This window comes from Miscanthus floridulus, chromosome 8 (assembly GCF_019320115.1).
Source record: "Miscanthus floridulus cultivar M001 chromosome 8, ASM1932011v1, whole genome shotgun sequence".
NCBI lineage: Eukaryota > Viridiplantae > Streptophyta > Magnoliopsida > Poales > Poaceae > Miscanthus > Miscanthus floridulus.
This window is the reverse complement of record NC_089587.1, coordinates 61,392,246-61,415,912: the sequence shown is the minus strand read 5'-3', so window position 1 is coordinate 61,415,912 and position 23,667 is coordinate 61,392,246. Positions and strand designations below refer to the sequence as shown.

The 23,667-nt window shown below is 44.7% G+C and overlaps 1 protein-coding gene across 1 annotated transcript; it reads left to right on the top strand.

Annotated features, from left to right (window-relative positions):
• Positions 1 to 19,866: 19,866 nt before the first annotated feature.
• On the top strand, positions 19,867 to 22,782 carry LOC136469190 (uncharacterized). Its single transcript, XM_066467486.1, has 3 exons — positions 19,867 to 20,235; positions 20,313 to 20,544; positions 22,562 to 22,782. Exons 1-3 carry the CDS (start codon positions 19,867 to 19,869, stop codon positions 22,780 to 22,782), a joined length of 822 nt encoding a protein of 273 aa, XP_066323583.1.
• Positions 22,783 to 23,667: the final 885 nt, after the last annotated feature.

The window sequence follows — 23,667 nt, the reverse complement described above, 5'->3', positions numbered from 1 at the left end:
ATAATGCTCTGGGGCTTGCCTCGTTCGAATGAACTAGGTTGATGATCCATGCACTCGGGCAAGTCCTCTCCTTGCTCCTCTTCCTCTGGCACCTCCTGTGCCTGGACTTCTTGTGGATCGGTCCCGGTCTGCTCTTCCTAAACTGCTACTAGCAACTCTTCCTGCGATCCGGTATGATGCAGATGTATAAGTGCTAATGCATAGGTGCATTGGAGAGATGACATGTAATGATCATGATGCATGAAATGTAGATGAACATGTTTAACTTTATTGGACATAGTAGTAGCAAAGCTCTTCTACAAGGTAGTCAACATCATCCAAGAACATGTACTACTATCTACTACGACAACCACTGTACTAACATAACAAATCACCACAGCAAACTAAGATGCTTCAAAGATACACCAAAGCGAACATTATTAACTAAACTCGCATTAAAGAGGATTATTTTATTTTATTTTAAACTAGGGCTACAACAGCAACATATATTTCTGGTGCTTATAAAAATCTAATAAAATTACAGTAGCATAGTACTACTCTAAGTAGACTACCATAAAATTTTCATGGCATTTGGATAAGTAAAATAGCCTATACAAAAATGACAAGGCATAATTGCTTAAAAAGGCATAAATAGAAAACCTTAGTTAAAAGTGCTAAGCAACAAATTTCATATTTTTCCTAACATCCTTAAGGTACTGGTATACTCCCCACAAAATTTCATGGTCATAGGATTCCTAGATAATTTACAAAAATTCACACAAGTATCAATCAATGATGAAAGAAAAATCTATAACTCAAAAACCACACATGCAATGACTCTCAAATTTTTATCAGAGCTTCTACTAAGCAAGACTAGCCTACCTACAAAATTTCATAATTTTTGGACCATAGAAACTAAAGATATAATTCAAACAAGTTTGCATGCATCTAAAAACACATTTCAAGTTCCTATTTAATTCATCCAAAATTCCTATATCATGTGCTCATATCATATTTTTCTTAAATACTAGACTTCTCTGTGATTCTACAAAAATTAGAATCACTCCATTTGGATCTACACATTAGGAGTTACAAAATTCACAAAACAGCATTGAAACTGGAATATTTGCACTATCCTATTGCTCAACGGTCACTGGCAAGCGGGAACCCACACGTCAGCTGGGCCCACGCGTCAGCGACAAGAAAAATAGGGGACGGCTCACGATGGCGCGGAAAACGGCATAGCTCACCGGCGGTGACTTCCCCGGCGACGATGACGGAACCAACGTGATCTACGTGACGAACCGCGTCGATTGGTACCCTAACCTCACCCCCTACCGACCCCTAAGCACCCCGGCCACGGAGCTCGGTGGCTCGGCCATGGCGCACGGCGGCGCGTGGCCGCGTTTCGGCCTGACTGGGCTAGCGGGGACAGTGACATCTTTATCCGAGCATCAGCGTGCGACGGAGAAGACAAGGCAGGAGCTAGGGAAGGAAGAGAGAGCTGTGCTGTGCTAGCCACAGCGAGCTCCAACTCCGACGAGGTGCGGCGGCGGCGGAAACTCAAATGTGGCCACTACCTTGGGTTCTCCGGCTCAACGGCGAGATGGACGAGCTAGGTGAGGTGACGGCGGAGCTGCGGGCTAACTAGAGGCAGCGCTTTCGCGGCGGCGAGTGAGCTGGGCGACGGCGCTTGCTCGGCATCGATGGAGGAGCCGGCGCGCTGCTGCTGCTGTGAGCGGAGGAGGCGAAGGAGAAAGCAGAGCGTGTGCGGGTGAGCTGAGGGGCAGCCGGGCATGCTCCACTTCAAGCTGGCCAGCGCGCGGCGCAGTCAGGCCAAACCAGGCGCGTGGCGGCCACGTGGCAACGACGGCCTGAGGCCGGTCGGCCACTGCCGGCTGAAATTTTTGATTCAGTTGCCAAAGGTGCCGACTGACAGCGCTATTTTGCCGATGATTAACTCCTAATCCATGATGATCTAGCTAATGGTGTAGTTGACAAAGTTGTAGATCTACATGCGGGCTACAACTTTCACAATTGGAGCTCGGGCTAATTTGGCTTGGTTAGTGAGATACAAGGTGCATAAGTTAGGTACATGAAACTGAAATCCAGTTATAACACTTAGAAAATTTTCAAGTGTTGAACCAGCTTTCAAAACTGACTTGTGGGACCTTTTTGAGCATGTTGTGTAACTTTTGTTCCTTATAAAATTTGCTACAACTTTGCTTTAGGTTGCTCAAACATGCAAACACTCTACGCTACACTTTTTAAACAGTCAAACAAAAGAGCTCCAGGGGTCAACACAAGTCAAACTATTACTTGGAAGTGTGATTAGGCAATATAATCAACCTAAACATTGTTCCAAATGACCTTCTAAGTATAGCTAAGTTGTTTAAAAATATATTTAGCCATACCACACATTGGTCACACAAGAATCAAGCACTGAATGTACTGAAACAATGAAAAACAATTGAAATGTTACTTTTGTTTCATAGTCATGTTTCGCATGTTTCATGTGATATAAGCTAATGAATGGATGAATGATGCTCATGTTCATGAAATGCAAGTGCAATTATGCAAGCCTAACACCAAGGGTGTTACAGCCCTCCCCCCTTATAAGAATCTCGTCCCAAGATTTAGAGTTATGAACCATTTGTTATAAAAATCCTTATAAGCGTTTTGTAGATATTCTCCTGTTTCCCACGTCGCATCACCATCATCGTGATGACTCCACTATATCTTATAGGTTCTCACCACTTTATTCTGAGTGACTCGGTCCTTAGTGTCCAAAACTTGAACCGGTTGCTCATGGTATTCCAAGTCTGATTTGAGCTGAATGCTTTGAGGCTCTATTCTCTCTTCAGAATACGCAAGCACTTCTTCAATTGTGATACATGGAAGACTGGGAAGATCGAACCCATTGCTTCTGGTAACTATAACTTATAAGCCATGGGACCCTTCTTCTCTATGATCTCGTACGGTCCTACAAATCTAGGAGCAAGTTTTCTCTTTACTCCAAACCTTTGTACTTTCTTCATTGGAGTAACCTTTAGATAAATGTAGTCACCTACCTCAAACTCAAGCGGTCTCCTTCTCTTATCGGCATAGCTCTTCTGTCGTGACTGTGCCGCTTTCATGTTTTGTTGGATAATATGGACCTTTTTCTCAGCCTCGTCAACAAAATCGACTCCGTAAAACATTCTTTCTCCAGGCTCGACCCAATTCAATGGTGTCCTACATCTTCTGCCATACAAAGCTTCAAATGGAGCCATCTTGATACTTTCTTGGTAACTGTTGTTGTAAGCGAACTCTGCCAAAGGTAACCATGATTCCCATGGACCCTTAGACGATAACACACAAGTTCTAAGCATATCTTCTAGAACAGCATTAACTCGCTCTGTCTGCCCATCTGTCTGTGGGTGGTAAGCTGTACTCTGAATCAAGCTAGTACCCAAACCTTTATGAAGATGCTCCCAAAAATGAGCGGTAAATTGTGACCCACGGTTAGACACGATAGTCTTTGGTATACCATGTAAGCGAACAATCTCTGCAATGTACTTCTCAGCATACTGAGGTGGTCGAAATGTTGTTTTGACTAGTAAAAAGTGAGCTGATTTGGTAAGGCGATCTACAATTACCCAAATCGAATCATTCCCCTTTGGTGTGGTGGGAAAACCGGTGATAAAATCCATACTTATATCATCCCATTTCCAATCTGGTATTGACAAGGGTTGCAACATTCCTGAGGTCTCATGTGAAGAATTTTCACTCTACAACACATGTCGCAACAAGCAACATAAGCCGCAATCTCCTTCTTCATTTTCGTCCACCAATAACGAGGTCTCAATTCTTGGTACATTTTTCCACTTCCAGGATGGATAGACAACTTAGAGTGATGAGCTTCATCCATCAATTTGTTCTTGAGCTCTCGATCTTTAGGTACAACCAGACGGTCCTTAAACCATAACACTTCATGTTCATCCACTCTAAAGTGCTTAGTCGGTTCTTTCTTCATTTTCTCCTTGATATGAAATATTCCCTTATCTGTTTTCTAACCCTCAATGATCTTGCTCTCCAAGGTACAGCTAACCTGGATACTATGCAACACAGCAGGATGCAACAAATTGAACCCATCCTTAAACAATGGTTGCACAGCAAGAGAATGTGACTTCCTACTTAAGGCATCTGCTACTACATTTGCCTTTCCCGGATGATAGTGCACATTCAGATTATAATCCTTTATCAGCTCTAACCATCTTCTCTATCGCATATTCAACTCGGACTGAGTGAATATGTACTTGAGACTCTTATGATCTGTAAAGATATTGCACACATTCCCAAGCAAGTAGTGTCTCCAAATCTTTAGAGCATGCACAACAGCCGCAAGCTCTAAATCATGTGTAGGATAGTTAACCTCATGCTTCCTCAACTGACATGAGGCATAAGCAATCACTCTTCCGTCTTGCATTAGGACACATCCTAAACCATTCTTTGATGCATCGCAAAACACATCAAACGGCTTCTCTATATCCGGTTGTGCCAAGACAGGAGCAGCGGTTAGCAATTTCTGCAAGGTGCAGAAAGCTGCCTCACACTCCTCTGTCCAAACAAACTTATGATCCTTTTGTAGTAAACTTGTCATCGGCTTGGCAATCTTTGAGAAGTCTGGGATAAAACGGCGATAGTAACCGGCTAATCCAAGAAAACTCTGAACCTCATGAACTGTGCTTGGTGCCTTCCAATCCATAACCTCTTGTACCTTATTAGGATCCACTGAGATTCCATTCTCAGATAACACATGACCAAGAAAAGGAACTGTCTTCAGCCAGAACTCGCATTTACTAAACTTAGCATACAGCTGGTGATCTTTGAGTCTAGTTAAGACAATTCTTAGGTGCTCTTCATGATCCTGTTCGTTCTCTGAGTATACTAGAATGTCATCAATGAACACAATCACGAACTTATCTAACTCCGGCATAAAGACCGAATTCATCAGATACATAAAGTATGCAGGAGCATTTGTCAAACCAAAGGACATGACAAGATACTCGTACAAACCATATTTGGTGGAGAACGCGGTTTTGGGTATATCTTGTGGTCTACTTTTGATCTGATGGTACCCTGATCTCAAATCTATCTTGGAGAACACCTTGGCTTTTGACAATTGATCAAACAAGATATCAATCCGAGGCTAGAGGATACTTGTTTTTAATTGTCACCTGCATTCAGTGGCCGGTAGTCCACTGCACATCCGTAAGGAGTTATCCTTCTTCTTCTTCACGAACAGTGCGAGACATCCCCATTCCTGATGAACTTGGCTGAATTAAACCCTTAGTCAACTAGATCCTAGAGTTGTTTCTTCAACTCGGCTAATTCATTTGGAGGCATCCGATAAGGCCTTCTTGAGATCGGTGGTGTTCCTAGGATTAACTCAATGGCAAACTCAACATCTCAGGTCCGGTGGAAGACCGGGTAACTCATCTGGAAACACATCTGGAAACTCGCACACTACTGGAATCTTGGCTAGAAGAGTAGTTTGGACTGCACAAGTTGTACTGGCTAGCTCTATTCTTCCGAGGTAAGGTTACTTGAAATGTACCTTCTCCAATAGGTTCCTTGAGAGAGATGCTTCTTCCTCCAACATCAATTACTACTCCCATCTTATTCATCCAGTTCATTCCTATGATCACATCTAGAACTAGTCCTGGCATAACTATCAAGTTAAGCATATACCGCCTGTCTGCTATACTCAGGGTTACCCCCTGGATTATCTGATTAGTTAACAGATCAGCCCTAGCTGAACTGATCCGATAAGCACATTCCAATTCGACTATCTTTTGCTTATACTTTCTTGCAAATGCTTGACTTATGAATGAATGAGATGATCCAGAATCAAACAAAATGACTGCAGGATGATTGTTGATAGAAAACATACCGGCTGTCACGGGCTCTCCCTCCGGGATGTCATCAATGGTGGTGTGGTGCACACGAGCTTGGTACTAATTCTGCTGCTTCTTGGGATATGGGCAAAACTTCGCAAAGTGCCCAGCTTGATTGCAATTGAAACACAGTCCTCTTACTTGAGTAGTAGCTCCAGATGAACTGCCTTGTCCGGTCTTGGCTGGTGGCACCGCCATCTTAAATGGCTTCTGATTCCTCTGAGGTTGCTGGGCATTCTGATTCCTCCGTTGGGGTGGCCTGAACCTTGCACCAGGGGCAGGCAAACGATACGCAGAATGGTTTGCCATCGGGGCCCTTGGCTGGGACGGACCTGACTCAAAAGCCCTCTTGCGAGTCTTGGATGTAGCATATACATCGTTGTTCTTTTCTTGCTTTAAGCAGTCACTAACAAAGTCATTGAAACCAGTTCTCGTGTTGGTACCCACGTGCTTCATCATCTTGGGATTCAGACCTCTCTTGAAACTAGTGATCTTTTTGGCATCGGTATTCACCATGTCAGAGGCATAGCGACTTAGATTATTGAATGCATATAGATACTGGGTCACAGTCTTGGTGCCTTGATTCAGTGCTAGAAATTCTCCAAACTTCATTTCTGTCAAACCAGGTGGAATGTAAACTCCACGAAAAGCCTCAGTGAATTCCCTCCAAGTAATGTGGGCATTAGGTGGAAAAGTGGTTCGGTGGTGCTTCCACCACATTCCTGCAGGGCCTTGCAGCTGATGAGCTACATACTCAGTTTTCAATACTTCTGTCATCCTTAGAATACGAAACTTATCTTCCACGGTGTTTATCCACTCTTCTGCATCCAAAGGCTCTGCAGCTTCTTTGAAAATTGGTGGTCTGGTGTCCATAAAGTCCTTAAAACTGCTATGCTGATTCGCTTCATGTCCACCTGGGTTCAACCCACGGCGGGTGTTGTCAGCAATATGGCGTAATGCAGCTTCCATATTCTGCTGCATGCCCTCCATGTTGCGTTGACTTCCAAGGAACTGTGCGAAGAACTGTTCCGCGGTGTATGGTGGAGGAGGAGGTGGTGGCTGTTGATCGCGGTTCTCATTCCCAGCGGCACTGCCACCTGCCTCAGTCGCATCATACACAGTACGATGAGTGTTCGGCATCTGCATATTTCAGCAACAGTAATTATTAGGCGATGTTGTAGAAATTGCAGGTGAATGAAAAATTATGCCGTACTGAATTCACTGGAGAGAATAATTTCATACAATAAAGCAGGGGCACAATAAGTCATTCCAATTAACACAACATCACTAATTAGATTACTTAAGCGCACACATCGCGTCCATTACAACCAAATTGCCAGCATACATACACTGGACTTTTATGCGTTCAGATATCACATTACTAGCCAAGTTCTAATCACATGCCAAGTCTCATAAGTTCGAAACAAGCTCCATTAGGTTACATGCCGACAAAAGAAAGGTCATCGCGACAGAACCTAAGCACTAGCGCAAGGCAACTAGCCTACTCCTCGGGGCCATCGTCGGGGTCGGAGACGTCACCATCGCCCCCAGGTGAAACTACAGGCTCGTCCTCGTCGTCGATGTCCATGCCAACGGCGTCTGGAGGAGCATATGGGCCAACCCCATTGTAGAGCGCATGAAACTCCTCGTGTAGGTTGATGTTGTACTCCTCTAGCTCATTGATCCTCTACAGCAGAAGGTCCCTTTTGTTCTAGGCTTCATTCCTTTCCTGAACCAACTGTCCAATCATGCGGTCTGCATTGTTGTTGGCCTGAGTCAATGTATGCACCCGCTGCATAGCTCTATTACCCTCTCTCTACCGCCTGGTCCCGCTGTAAGCTCATATCAGCCAACTGCTCCTGCAAACTAGCTATAGCACGTGCCTGCTTCTTCTTCTGCTTTCTTACCTTGAGCTTATCCTCACCACGCAAGCCAGTCAAAGTCCAGTAGGTACACTCAAGACCCTGATACGCTCTGATAGCGACAAACATAGCACTCATAGCATGGTTGTCGCTAGCCTGTCCCTCAGCTGGACCTCTGACCAAAGCACTTCCCTGAGGCTGAACCCAAATAGCATCACGAGGATCATCCCTAGGAAAGGTGCCAGCTAGAGCTGCTGCAAGCTCACTAGGAAATCTGCTCATGATGTCCCTTGATGACGCGGAAAGCTGCTCCCTCTGTACCCTCAACAGGAGTGCGACCCTCAAACTCCAAGTGCCAACCATCCCACTCTGGAGCATCACCAAGAGCAGGAACGGTGATCTCTACCACTGCAAGTCCATCCTCTGCTAACTGGCTCTCATTCCAAGAGTACACCGGCTCTTGACCCTCTGGGTACCCCACATCATGGAGCACTCTCCAAAGCAAGGTCGGCATGCCAAACTTGCTCAAGAAGGTGTCCGTGGTGCGATGCTCCCTCAGGGCCAACTAACGTCGAGGTGCTCTTCCTCTGGTGGACTTACGGGCAGTCTGCTTCGTGCAGGCCATCTGTAGCAAATTGTTGTTTTATTACCCACATGAGAACAAGGTTAAGTTGTCATTTTTATCAAAATGAGAAAATCAACTTATAAGGGGAGGAACAATGCCATGAATGATATGTAACAACATGATGCATGCACGTTCCGTATGTTCTCACAAACTTAGGAAAGATAACAATTGCTAGCGGCATAGACGGTGGCATACAACGGTCTCTCATAAACGTAGCTAATACGTACTACACGATAGCACTGTTATGTACCTACAAAAGATCCACTTCAGCCCAAACCCTGACAGTATGAAAATTATGTATGAAAGCAGTAAAGTAATCTACTCGTTCTACACGTATTCCTAGATACGCGTACAACGGTAGCAACCACCTGAACCATCGTCCTATCGACGGCATCGTCACCACAGGACGGGATCCCCCACACATTGGATACCTTCATACAAACACGCGTATGGCATGTAAATAATCCAGCATCATACAAGCACTTCCCTAGATCGGCGGTGTATCCGATCATGCTCTCACAACTCTCACTTACCGAGGCGTAGAGGCAATGGATCCATACATTACCACTCAAGTGAATGGCACTCATACAATAGCACACCGTATGAGCGACGAAATAGAAACATGATGCAAAGACCCCCAAGTTAGTACTTAAATAAGCCACCTAGAGTCCTTAACTGGGCATAAAGGATATGACCACTAGCACACCATTAAGTTTTAAATTAGAGGTTGAAACACCTATATGCTACAAGTTCGTAATTAGTTTGGTAACACAAAACCCTTTTGTTTTAAATACACGCATGAACAGTAACCTGCTAAACCTTGCTCTGATACCAGCTGTAACAGAACCGACCAATTATACGAGATTAAGTAAGAAAATCTTCCGCCGAAGCAGATAATTTAGCAAACTTAAGCCCGTATAACCCGGTAGTCCGTGAAACCACGAAGGATTTCAAACCAATCGACATATACAAGTTTAGCAAGTACCGTCACACGTTACATAAAGTTTGCAATCACAGTTGGGTACATCAGAGTTTAAAACATAAAGTTATTACAATCCAAGTTCAAACTAAAATAGCAGAAGCAAATAGTTTTAAAGCCACACACACACTTTTAGTTCAGATACAATGCCAGTAGGTAGTCATCTCCAACAAAAGCATCAGATGAGAGATACGGAGTGACCATTGCCCTCGGGCCTAGTTGTCACCCATCGCCGGATACAGGCAGTTAATGCAATAGCCGTAGTACATTTGACCATCTGCAACAACAATGGGAACAACGCCCTGAGTACGAGAAGGTACTCAGCTAGACTTACCCGTCTTAAACAAAAATAAAGCGACACCAAGGATTATGCAAGGCTTTCTTTAGTGGGCTAGCTGACTTGTTTGCGAAAAGCATAAGCTATCATGAAGGCATCATTTTAAAGACTTTGCATCATCTTTATTATAACCTATTCATCTAGGTAAGCACCTGTACTATAGCAATCACTTGATTAACCAATAACATCCAGTTACCAATTTAGCTTTAGCATGTCCATACCATCCAGATAACCATCATTGTTCCATAATAATTACAACGATGTCGTAGCTTGAGTCAAGTGCTCACTATCCAGGAGCGATGGCGATTCGAATCGATTCCTAACCAGCTCTTGATTTATTCCTCACACAAACCATGCTTCCCCCATCAGGGTTGCTTAGATCACCAATGACACTTTCCAAGTAGCCGCGGGATAACAGTCATGGACCGCACTACCCAGGGACCGCCCGACTGCCAGGACACACCTTGGGCTCACTCTTCACGTCCCCGTTATACCCTCTTCAACACCAGTCTACGCATCCGAGTTTATCCCGGCTCGAAAAGGTGTCACTAGCTTCGCGGTCGAAAGGTACTTTATTCGGCCAGCTAAATGTGAGGCATGCGTTCAACATGACAAGAGGGACGAACAACGATCGGTCCTTAATCGACGCAGACAAAAAACTAACTGCACCCCAGAACCTTGTCTGGCTGCCTCCAACTTTTTCCGTCCGGTCTCCAATTTTCATCACACAGGGTTAATTTCAGGATATCATTCTTTCCATAGCTAATTTCTTCCAGTAACCACCTATAAAAGTAGGTGACCAGAAATCACCGATCACTACCGGTCTAAGCAAGGCTAAGCAGTTATTCGATCCTGACCTAACAGGGTAAGAGGTAATAAGGTAGGCAAGGATAGTAATAAATGCATCAACAGTTTCAATCAACTCCTACATCTTAATGCAACAATATATAAAGTCTTATATATAGAAAGAATTGCTTTTATAAAGTAGGAGACTTATAATGCTCTGGGGCTTGCCTCGTTCGAACGAACTAGGTTGATGATCCATGCACTCGGGCAAGTCCTCTCCTTGCTCCTCTTCCTCTGGCACCTCCTGTGCCTGGACTTCTTGTGGATCGGTCCCGGTCTGCTCTTCCTGAACTGCTACTAGCAACTCTTCCTACGATCCTGTATGATGCAGATGTATAAGTGCTAATGCATAGGTGCATCGGAGAGATGACATGTAATGATCATGATGCATGAAATGTAGATGAACATGTTTAACTTTATTGGACATAGTAGTAGCAAAGCTCTTCTACAAGGTAGTCAACATCATCCAAGAACATGTACTACTATCTGCTATGACAACCACTGTACTAACATAACAAATCACCACAGCAAACTAAGATGCTTCAAAGATACACCAAAGCGAACATTATTAACTAAACTCGCATTAAAGAGGATTATTTTATTTATTTTAAACTAGGGCTACAACAGCAACATATATTTCTGGTGCTTATAAAAATCTAATAAAATTACAGTAGCATAGTACTACTCTAAGTAGACTACCATAAAATTTTCATGGCACTTGGATAAGTAAAATAGCCTACACAAAAATGACAAGGCATAATTGCTTAAAAAGGCATAAATAGAAAACCTTAGTTAAAAGTGCCAAGCAGTAGATTTCATATTTTTCCTAACATCCTTAAGGTACTGGTATACTCCCCACAAAATTTGATGGTCATAGGATTCCTAGATAATTTACAAAAATTCACACAAGTATCAATCAATGATGAAAGAAAATCTATAACTCAAAAACTACACATGCAATGACTCTCAAATTTTTACCAGAGCTTCTACTAAGCAAGACTAGCTTACCCACAAAATTTCATAATTTTGGACCACAGAAACTCAAGATATAATTCAAACAAGTTTGCATGCATCTAAAAACACATTTCAAGTTCCTATTTAATTCATCCAAAATTCCTATATCATGTGCTCATATCATATTTTTCTTAAATACTAGACTTCTCTGTGATTCTACAAAAATTAGAATCACTCCATTTGGATCTACACATTAGGAGTTACAAAATTCACAAAACAGCATTGAAACTGGAATATTTGCACTATCCTATTGCTCAACGGTCACTGGCAAGCGGGACCCACACGTCAGCTGGGCCCACGCGTCAGCGACAGGAAAAACAGGGGATGGCTCGCGATGGCGCGGAAAACGGCATAGCTCGCCGATGGTGACTTCCCCGGCGACGATGACGGAACCAACGTGATCTACGTGACGAACCGCGTCGATTGGTACCCTAACCTCACCCCCTACCGACCCCTAAGCACCTCGGCCACGGAGCTCGGCGGCTCGGCCATGGCGCACGGCGGTGCGCGGCCACGTTCTGGCCTGACAGGGCTGGCGGGGACGGTGACATCTTTACCCGAGCATCAGCGTGCGACGGAGAAGACAAGGCGGGAGCTAGGGAAGGAAGAGAGGAGCTGTGCTGTGCTAGCCACGGCGAGCTCCAACTCCGGCAAGGTGCGGCGGCGGCGGAAACTCAAATGTGGCCACTACCTTGGGTTCTCCGGCTCAACGGCGAGATGGACGAGCTAGGTGAGGTGACGGCGGAGCTGCGGGCTAACTAGAGGCAACGCTTTTGCGGCGGCGAGTGAGCTGGGCGATGGTGCTTGCTCGGCATCGATGGAGGAGCCGGCGTGCTGCTGCTGCTGTGAGCGGAGGAGGCGAAGGAGAAAGCAGAGCGTGTGCGGGTGAGCTGAGGGGCAGCCGGGCGTGCTCCACTTCAAGCTGGCCAGCGCGCGGCGCAGTCAGGCCAAACCAGGCATGTGGCGGCCATGCGGCAACGACGGCTTGAGGCCGGTCGGCCACTGCCGGCTGAAATTTTTGATTCAGTTGCCAAAGGTGCCGACTGACAGCGCTATTTTGCCGGTGATTAACTCCTAATCCATGACGATCTAGCTAATGGTGTAGTTGATAAAGTTGTAGATCTACATGTGGGCTACAACTTTCACAATTGGAGCTCGGGCTGATTTGGCTTGGTTAGTGAGATACAAGGTGCATAAGTTAGGTACATGAAACTGAAATCCAGTTATAACACTTAGAAAATTTTCAAGTGTTGAACCAGCTTTCAAAACTGACTTGTGGGACCTTTTTGAGCATGTTGTGCAGGTTTTCATGAGTTGGTCATAAAATAACTTTTGTTCCTTATAAAATTTGCTACAACTTTGCTTTAGGTTGCTCAAACATGCAAATACTCTACGCTACACTTTTTAAACAGTCAAACAAAAGAGCTCCAGGGGTCAACACAAGTCAAACTATTACTTGGAAGTGTGATTAGGCAATATAATCAACATGAACATTGTTCCAAATGACCTTCTAAGTATAGCTAAGTTGTTTAAAAATATATTTATCCATACCACACATTGGTCACACAAGAATCAAGCACTGAATGTACTGAAACAATGAAAAACATTTGAAATGTTACTTTTGTTTCATAGTCATGTTTCACATGTTTCATGTGATATAAGCTAATGAATGGATGAATGATGCTCATGTTCATGAAATGCAAGTGCAATTATGCAAGCCTAACACCAGGGGTGTTACACTTCTTCACTCCCTTGATGGTGTTATCTTGATGAAGTTGGGCTTGCTTCGCCTTGCCTTTTACTTGAGTCAAGTCCTTGGTGACGCGAGCTACTTCTTGCTTGAGTTGCTCATTCTCCTTTGCAACCTTTTGTGTGCATGTATCTACAACAACTTTCTCAACACAAACTTGGTTGCACAAAGATGAGTCTAAACATAAATCATTGCAAGAAGTAGAGGCATCCTTTTTAGATATGTTGAAGATAGAACTTTTCTTTTTAGATGTCTTGGTGGAGGTTGTACTAACGGCTTCAAGATTAGCAACTTTATTAGTTAGCTCATCACAATGTTTGCACATGGTTTCCATTTTAGCAAGCAAACTTTTATAAGCATCTTGTGAGCTGGCTAACTTTTCTTTTAATTTTTTATTTTTCTTTACAAGTTGCTCATCATTGATTGTGCATGCATTTGTTGTTGCACTAGCCTTAAGTTGCTCAATTTTAGTAGATAGTTCAACATTGAGATTAGCAAAATTCTCATATTGTTCAAGCAAAGTTTTGTATGCTTCTTGTGAACTATCTAGCTTTTCTTTTAACTTTTTGAGCTTCTAGTGCAAACTTTAGCATAGTTAAGATTTTATTGCACAATTTCTTCATAAAAAGGCATTTCATCATCACTATCACTGTCAGTAGATGATGAGCTTATGTTACCTCATGCCATAAGGCACTTATGCGAAGAGCTTGATGATGAGTGTTTATGCCCTCGCCTCTTGTGATGGTGTTCTTCTTCACTTGAAGAATCATCCCATGACCTTATTGATATGAAGGCTTGGTTCTTGCATGCCTTATTCTTTGTCTTGGGTGTGGGATTGTTTGGACAAACTTCCACAATGTGCCCCAACTCACCGCATCCATAGCATCCTCTCTTTCTTTGCTCATTTCTTTGATTGGTGAAAATGAGATCTTGGATTTGGATGGGCACACCCTTGACATTGAGCCTTTGGATCATCTTCTCCACCTTGTTGATTAGTTTGATTGATTCTTCATCAAGGTCGGAGGTGGAGGAGGAAGATTGATCATCATCACTTGATTCTTCTTCATCATCATCATCCCCATCTTCTTCTTCATCTTCACTTGAGGAGCTTGAGCTTGAGCTTGTCTCAACTTGCTTGCCCTTCATCTTTTTTTTCTCGCCACATGCGAGTGCTTTGCCTTTGCTTGACGAAGAGGCTTTGTCTTGACCCATCTTACGTGACATTGAAAATGCCACTAACTTGCCAATGACTATGCCCGGGGTCATGGTGCTCAAGTTTTCCATGTTGTGAAGGATGGTGATGATGCTTGCATATTTCTTTTATGGTAGCACAGAGATGATCTTCCCCATGATGTCCGCATCATCTAGCTTTGTTAATCCTATTGAATGGAGCTCGTTGATAATTAGATTCAAATAAGAATACATATCACGAACAAGCCCATCATCATTCATTGTAAAGGAATCATAATTTTGTTTAGCTAGACAATGTTTTTGCTCATGGACATTAGATGTGCCATCATGGAGCTCTTGGAGTTTTAACTAAATTTCATGTGCCATATTTAAAGTGAACACTTGGTTAAACACATCCATGCTAAAAGATTCAAACAAGCAATTCTTAGCTCTAACATTGAAATGAATTTCTTTTTCTTCACTCTTAGTGGGTTTATTGGGATTTTTAATGGGTTTCATCTCGTCACGAGTGACTCTCCAAACTCCCAAATCAACCGCTTCAAGGTAGCAAGCCATTCTAGCTTTATAATAGAAGAAGTTAGTGCCGTCAAAGTGCGGAGGCCTAGAGGTATCCATCTCAACTACTCTAAATAGCGTTGGCTCAACGGCGGTTAAGCCAAAGGTCCAAATTGAGCCAACCGGCTCTGATACCAATTGAAGGAGACCGTGACGCCTAAGAGGGGGGGGGGGGTAAATTAGGCAACTTAAACTTCTACTTCTAAACTATGGCCTCTTTTTCTAACCTTAGCAAAACCTATGCAAAAGATAAACTATCTAAATGTGCAACTACGGTTCCGCTAGTGTGTTGCTATCTCTACCGCAAAAGGAGTAATACAATCAATATAAATACGGAAGCTAAAGAGCAAGGTAGAGATATGCAAACTCCCATCGATAACTCTGGTATTTTTACCGAGGTATCGAGAAGCACGCAAGCTTCCCCCTAGTCCTCGTTGGAGCTCCTCGCAACGAATCCCTCGCAAGGGCCAAGCTCCCTATCTGGTAACTCTGTGGATAGCCTCGGGCCTTCCCCATGCGCAAGTGGGTCTCCGACGTGCCTTCCGGCAAGCCTCTCCCGGATGCTCCCTGCCGTCTTCACTATCAAGCCTTCAGCCGAAACGCCATGGGCCTTGTTCCCTCCGGTACACGGTGGCGGCCACACCACAAACGCGGTTGGTGTGATCTCGCAAGACTACAAGCCCCTCCAATGTACAACAATGGTGCGCGCAAGCACCAAGTAGTAAGAGGTATGCAAACCTCACTAGACACTAGGCCTAAACCTAGAGCAAGCGCATAAGCGGTGGTCTAATCAACATAAGCACTTCGCAAAGCACCTACGCTAATCACCTAATGAAACACTAAGCACTATGCAAGTGGAGATCACTAAAATGGTGTATCAACATCCTAGATATGTTTCCTTAGCTCCACACACTTCATTTGGCCGGTTGGGAGTTGTATTTATAAGCCCCACTGAGAAAGTAGCCGTTGGGGACGAAATCCCGCTTTTCTGCTACTGACCGGACGCTCAGGTCGTCTTGATCGGACGCGTCCAGTCGTCCCGTCCGTTGGAGCCGCGATCAACTGATCGGACGCTGCCAGCGTCCGGTCACCTACCACCGGACGCGTCCGGTAGCAGTTTCGCTGCTCTAGAACCTCTCTGTACTCGACCGGACTCTGCTGTCCTGTGTCCGGTCGATTTTCTTCTTCAGCGTCCGGTCACATGCTGCTGCCGAGCCTCTGATCGGAGCGTCCAGTCACTGTGCTACCAGTGTCCGGTCACCTCTGTGAGCTCGTTTCTTCGTGATCTTGCGTTCGGCTTAGTTCCTATCTTCGTGCTTGGACTTTGCTTGATATCTTGGGTCTTCTCTTATGCTTCTAAAGTCTTGCTTATGGTGTTGATCATCGGATCATCACGTCGTCTTCGTCTAAGTCACGTCTTCACCCTATTGAACTATAAAACAATCACTTGCAAATTCATTAGTCCAATTTGGTTGTGTTGGTCATCAAACACTAAAATCCAAAGTAAATGGGCCTAGGATCCATTTTCCTTACATCTCTCCCGCCACTCCCTCTGCTCCAAATGAGCAAAAATGCTATATGGTGATGCTTTTGGTTTTCTTCGTAATAGCATACATTAATAGTAATATGAAGACCTTTAATTTAGAAGTCTAAATGGAGGATACTTTGAGATTGTCTTTGCTATGGTAGAATTGGCATTAGGTACACACACTACTAGAATACGGAATTGCCTTGCTGGCTGAGAATTTTCTTGAGTGCCGGAATGTATAGTTTCCTTGGCTGTGCTAGTAAACCTCCAAGAAAAGTATATTCCTTGAGAGGTTTATAAGATCCGATAAAGGAAAATTTCTTATGATTTAGCTTCACTCATTAGACATGTAGAGTTACCAGTTCTGGATAATCGCTTCTCCGAAGAAGAAATACAGCTGGCTGTGACTGCTATGCCTCTTGATCATGCTCCGGGGCTAGATGGATTTAATGGGATTTTCTACAAGAAATGTTAGCCTCTTATATCACCAGATTTCAAGAGACTTTGTGAGCAGTTTTGTCAGGGAGTAGTTGATTTACAGCCCATTAACAGCTCATTCATCACTCTCATTCCTAAGAAACAAGACCCCAGGCCTCTCTCCCTCCTCAATTGTTCAATCAAGCTTCTTACAAAAATTCTAGCCAATAGATCGCAGTCTGTAATGACAAACATTGTCCATGCAAATCAATATGGTTTTATAAAGGGTAGAACTATTCAAGATTGTCTGGCATGGGCCTTTCAATTTTTACATACTTGTCATCAGTCTAAAAAGGAGCTGATCATCCTCAAATTGGATTTTGAGAAGGCATTATATAAAGTTGAGCATCAAGTGATTTTGGAAATGTTATTTCACAAAGGTTTTTCACAGGAATGGTCAAATGGATAGACTGGATTGCTCAAATTTTGTCCTGGCACATCCTCAGTACTTTTGAATAGCATTCCAGGGAAGTTCTTTCATTGTAAAAGAGGAGTGAGGCAGGGTGACGATTTGGTGGTGATTATCGTATTGTGCAATACGTTGATGACACTTTTCTTTTCATGAAGGCTGATGCTAGAGAATTGTTCTTGCTTAAGGGGCTGTTGAGATCCTTTGCTGACTCCACTGACTTGAGAATTAATTTTGCCAAGTCGTCTTTAGTGCCAATCAACTTGGATGAAGATAAAACGCTTCACTTGGCTCAAACTTTTGGATGTTCTGTTGGCACCCCCTTCCTTTCACTTATTTGGGGTTACCCACTTACCCTGGGGCACTACTCAACCCACTGTAACCGAGTTCTTACCTCTGGTTTGTAGAATTGAGAGAAGGCTAGCAGGCATCACTAGCTTACTATCTTATCCTGGCCGCTTGATTTTGATTAATTCTTTGCTCTCCTCCCTGCCAATGTACGGGCTGAGTTCAATCAAGTTTCCCAAGTCTGTGCTCAAGCAAATTGATAGCTTTCGGAAAAATTGCCTATGGGACAGGAAAGATTTGCATAAGCAGGGAAAATGCCTGGTTGCTTGGACTGCTGCTTGTAGGGCTAAAGATGAGGGTGGCCTAGGAATCTTCAATCTTAAGTCACAAAATAAAGCTCTTCTCTTGAAATTTGCAGATATATAAATTCTATAATCACTGTGATACTGTGGGGGGTATAACCCCGGGTACCCACGGCGCAAGACATGGGCCGTACCATCAGCGACAGTCCAGCCCACAAGATCAAGACACACGGTGCAAGGTACTACTCGGCGTGCACCGCAAGGCTTCAGGAAGGAATCTTGAAGATAGAGATAGATCTGATCGGATATGCTAGATATCATATTCCTTATAATGATTATCATGTAACCGACTAGATTTAGATCTAACCGATCTGTAACCCTACCCCCGGCTATATAAGGTGGGTAGGGGACCCCCTCATCTCATCTCATCATTCTCATCTCATATACAATCAATACAATCAACAAAGACACATGACGTAGGGTTTTACGTCGTATTGATGGTCTGAACCTGTCTAAATCGCGTGTCTCTGTGCCTGTGTCACCATCCGGTTCCTGATCACGCGTACCTCCACCACACAATTTACCATCGTGGGTATACCCCTCGGTGGACTATCGATGATATTCCGTCGACAGATACTCCCTGGGTGCATTTGACTTGGCAAGCATACTAGTCGGGCCCTATGCATGTTACTTCAAAATGGTTCCTTACCTAGGTATTTGAAAACTAGAATTGTTTTTGCATAACAAGTGCCTATGTAAATTCACATTAGTTAATACAAAGGTAAAAGTTAGATTGTCTACAAATTTGAAATGTATGAGTAATAAAAGGTTTTGAGGTGTACAAACTTCAAAGTTTTCCTAAAGTTATATGAAACTTTGTGAGAGATATATCCATTTGTTGAATCATGTACTATAAGCCAACTTGAAGATTTAAGGGGTTACTTGAGGTTATTTTGATAACGATAGTGGTAGTTAATTTATTTTTAGATATGTATTAAGAGAGGTAACTTTAAGTTATTACTTTTTTCAAACAGATAGATACAAGCAATTTAGATACATATTAAGAGGATTACTAAAGTTATTTTTCTTGATGATTGATGTTGCTTTAAGAGGTATATTTTTCTCATGTACCGATATCTTCGTTACCTCTGGTGAAAAGCATGCCATCGTTTTCGAGAAAAAAAAAGCATGCCATTCTTCTTGTATTCGTTGAAATAAAATCTTCATATTTAATCTTCTCTGGATCATCATTTGATTTCCAAGATGCAAAGTTAGTAGAACCCAAGCTGAAACATACTAATTCCAGTCCAAGAGGCAAGGATAATCCGTGGGGATATGGCAAGATGTGAAAAGTACGGGGTTGTTTGTTTTTTTATTGTCATTTTAATCTGAACATGTAACTTGGCTGGACGTCGTGACAACTTGAGGTACCTTGAAGATTTCCTGGCACGCTATGATCCCATCCAGCAACCAGCAATGCTCTTTGTCTTTGAGTAAAGGTGATGATGTTCCAAGGGGACCCCATTCCTTGCTTGGTTGTTCAATATAATTTGAGAGGATTCCTCTCTCCTGTCACTTGCGATAAGGTTAACTTTGCTGCATCGATGCTGGCTTGAGCCATTCAGTGGGCAGTGGCCACAGCAAGTAATACCATTCTGTTTGAGGAAGCTGTCCATGATGTCTTACACATATATAACACACGATAAATTTGTCATGGGATGGTGCCTGTAAACCAGTGCACAGACTAATTTGCCTGTGAGGCCAGGGACAGTGAATGCAAATGCAATGGGCCTTTCAAGTGCCATGCAATGGTGGGAGGAGTGGCAGCTGCGCATCCTCGTCTTGGGCAGCCTCAGCGTTCAGTGCTATCTCGCTCTATTTGCCAGTTCTCGTAAGAAGCATATCAAGCCATTGTATAGATTGTTCATCTGGCTGGCATACCTAGGCGGCGATGCTTTAGCGATTTATGCCCTCGCCACGCTCTTTAATCGCAACAAGAAGGACCAGCACCAGCCTGTAAATGGCAGCCGTGATCTAGAGGTGTTATGGGCCCCTATCTTGCTTATGCACCTCGGTGGACAGATGAATATATCTGCATACAACATAGAAGACAACGAACTATGGAGGCGTCACATTCTTACTGCAGTGGCTCAGGTCAGGAAAAAAAGAAACAAATTAAGCAAACTTTTCCTCTTATGTATTATTAATTTTGCAAATTTACTACTCTGTAGGTCACCGTGGTCGCCTACGTGTTTTGCAAGTCATGGTCACCCTCAGCCGATAAGCGGTTATTAGCTGCAACAATTCTGCTCTTCGTCATTGGTGTTTTCAAATGCTTCGATAAACCCTCGGCTCTCAAGAGGGCAAGCTTTAATAGCATAGTCAGCTCTTTCCGTCCTGCCCCGAGGACCAAGACAAAGAAAAGAGAAGTTGAGCTTGAAGAATACTTACAAGAAACACGAGGTTTTGTGCAACACAACCAAGATCCCGCACCATTGGAGTCTAATGAACGACGAAAACACATAGAGCAACTCTCTATAACTGACAAGCTATTTGTAGACTATGCATATGTCTACCATGACCGTTTGGCTAACATGAAATCCTTCTGGTTACTGGACAAAGAAACCGCTTATGAGGCTCTACGTGTAGGGCTCTCCAAAACTTTTGATTTTATCTATAGCAAGGAATTTCAGTTTGATGATAAGAACAGAGATGCACCTTTCTGTGGTAATTTCTGCTCTTTACTTATATGGCTAGAGAGTGAAAATTGCAAAGCGAAGAATCCGCAAAAAGGAGGCAAGTAAACAATCTACTACATCGGCTTCACAGGGTGAATGCGTTGCCCCAGTTCCAGCAATGAGTATTATTGTTGTTTCACCGTAAGAGCAAACAGTACACCCTTGTATATCTTAATTATCTGCATAATATATAGTGATATACTAAAAGCAAGGTGATGTATATTCTGTTTCAGTGTTCCCCGGCTCCCCCACGCGCTGACTGCTGCGTGTGGGTAAGTGTAACATTCCATATTCGGTCGTTTTGTTTCATGTCTCAACAGCTGAGTTTACAGCCAGAAGTTTCAGACTTCTCTTCATTTTAGTTGGCTAACAGTAACTCTAAGTATGTTACTTGGAATATGTTATGAGATGACGAGTTTTAGGTGTTCTTTTGGGTGTATGGCTGACTGACCAACTGACTCGTTGTAATATAATCGATAATCCAACCGAAAGTTGCAGATCCCTTTGACATCCATACATGGATCTGTCTCGATAAAACAATTCCTTCCAAATACAGATGGGTTGGAGTGAAAATTGAAATGATCTCCTTATCATTCCTTTCGGATACCTATGGATTAGAGGGTGTTAGATAATCTACTGCTACCTAGTGTGAATACACAGCAGGGGAAGGCGGCGCCGAAAAAGCCCCCTGCTGCGGTACTATAGACGCTGCAGGTGCAGGGCCGAACGGCTCACCTGCAGCACTGTAGCCACATGCAGGGGCATGCGCCAGAGTCAACCCTGCTGTGTTATCTAGTCACTGTTGCAACAGAGCAACTGTACTAGGACTAGATGGGTAGAGTTGTATATATAGTTTGCCACTGCAACTCAACAAAGAGAGTTTAGATTTGCCATCTCCTATACAGGGCTCCGGCCAACACTGGTGTCTCTACTGTGTGTGTATGCTCTGTTCTCCCTCTCTTCTTCTACCTCCAGCCATAGTGTGTGGTCGGACAACGTCTGTCGTGGTCGGCACGACCGGTGAGTGGTCGGCTATGCTCGGCAAGACTGGTGAGTAGTCGATTCACCTGAGCCGGTGATCCTGAGTGGGCCAACAAGTAGTATCAGAGCCGTACAAGCACCGTCGCCGGACTAACCGCTAGCGATGACGAACGGTTCGGAGATGGGCGATAGCAGTGGCACTGCTGTGGCTGCCCAACCACGACAGGAGGTCGTTGTTCGCACGGTGCGGGAGGTCAGCGGCACCAGTTGGCCGACGCTGACTCGCACCAACTATGGAGAGTGGTCGGTGACCATGAAGGTCAAGCTCAGAGCCCGACGACTCTGGAATGCTGTTGACAAAGGCACCAAAAATAAAGAATACGACATGTCAGCGTTGGAGGCTATCCTCGCTGCTGTACCTACGGAGTATAGGGAGCCGTTGGGGGCGAAGTGCTCTGTCGAGGAGGCGTGGGAGGCTATTATGGCGATGCGCGTCGGTTCCGACCACGCAAAGAAGGCGACGGCGGAGCTTCTGAAGCAGGAGTACGCCAACCTCAAGTTCAAGGATGGTGAATCGGTGGAGGACTTCTCCCTCCGTCTGTAGACGCTCATCAGCAAGCTGAAGAGACACGGCGTCACCATCGACGAAGAGGAGGCGGTTTCCAAGTACCTCCACTCTGTGCAGGCAAAGTACATCCAGATCGCTCTCTCCATAGAGACGATGCTGGACTTGTCCATCCTCACCATTGAGGATGTGACAGGCCGTCTACGGGTGGTGGACGAGCGCCTGGAGCAGACGACAACAACGAAGGACAGCGGTAAGCTGTTGCTGACAGAGGAGGAGTGGGTTGCTCGGAGGAACTCCGGGGTAGCCTCCTCCAGCCGCGGTGGCGATGGCAAGCGCCGCGGCAAGGCTTCTTCGGGGAAGAAGAAGCAGGTCGACCCCAACGCCTATTGGCGCTGCGGGAAGATGGGTCATTAGGCACGGGAGTGTCCAAATCCGCCGCCACGGCAAGGCTTCTTCGGGGAAGAAGAAGCAGGTCGACCCCAACGCCTGTCGGCGCTGCGGGAAGATGGGCCATTAGGCACGAGAGTGTCCAAATCGAAAGCAGGAGAAGAAGGCTGAGGCTCATCTAGCGTAAGCCGATGATGAGGATGAGGCCACTATCCTGATGGTGACATTCTGTGCACTGCACGACGTCGAGGCCGAGGAGAAGGTTGAGGCGATGACGGTGGAAGGGTCTGGGAAGGCCCTGAAGGCTGTCAACCTTGACGAACCGCGCGCCCAAGTCCACCTCGGACGTGGGCGCTGACCAAGAGCAGCGGTGGTACCTAGACTCTGGTGCCAACAACCACATGACAGGCTCCATGGCGGCCTTCTCCGAGCTCGACGACGATGTTACCGGTATGGTGAAGTTTGGTGACGGCTCAAGGGTGGCAATCTGAGGGTGCGGCACCATCATCTTCAGGTGCCAGAACGGGGAGCACCGCGTGCTAACGGATATATATTACATCCAATAGCTGCGTTCAAGTATCACCAGCATTGGCCAGCTAGATGAGCATGGTAGCGAGGTACTGATCAAGGACGGAGTCCTAAGGATCAGGGACCAGGAGCAATGACTTCTCGCCAAGGTGAAGAGGTTCCATAATCAGTTGTACCTGCTTGACCTGAAGGTAGAGCAGCCGGTGTGCCTGGCAGCAAGGCACACCGAGGAGCCATGGCTGTGGCATGACAGGTTTCGGACATCTCAGCTTCGACTCGCTTAGTCGGCTGGAGAAGATGGTCCGAGGGCTACCCCACATCGAGCACGGAGGCGAGCTGTGTGACAACTGCCTGGCCCGGAAGCAAAGGACGCTGCCGTTCCCA

Bases quoted from the DNA above. Each gene is read 5' to 3' on its own strand.
- LOC136469190 (XM_066467486.1), top strand. From the start codon at position 19,867: ATGGGCCTTTCAAGTGCCATGCAATGGTGGGAGGAGTGGCAGCTGCGC. The intron at 20,236-20,312 runs GTCAGGAAAAAA...ACTACTCTGTAG, and splicing joins TTCTTACTGCAGTGGCTCAG to GTCACCGTGGTCGCCTACGT. The intron at 20,545-22,561 runs GTTTTGTGCAAC...AGGATGTGACAG, and splicing joins ATACTTACAAGAAACACGAG to GCCGTCTACGGGTGGTGGAC.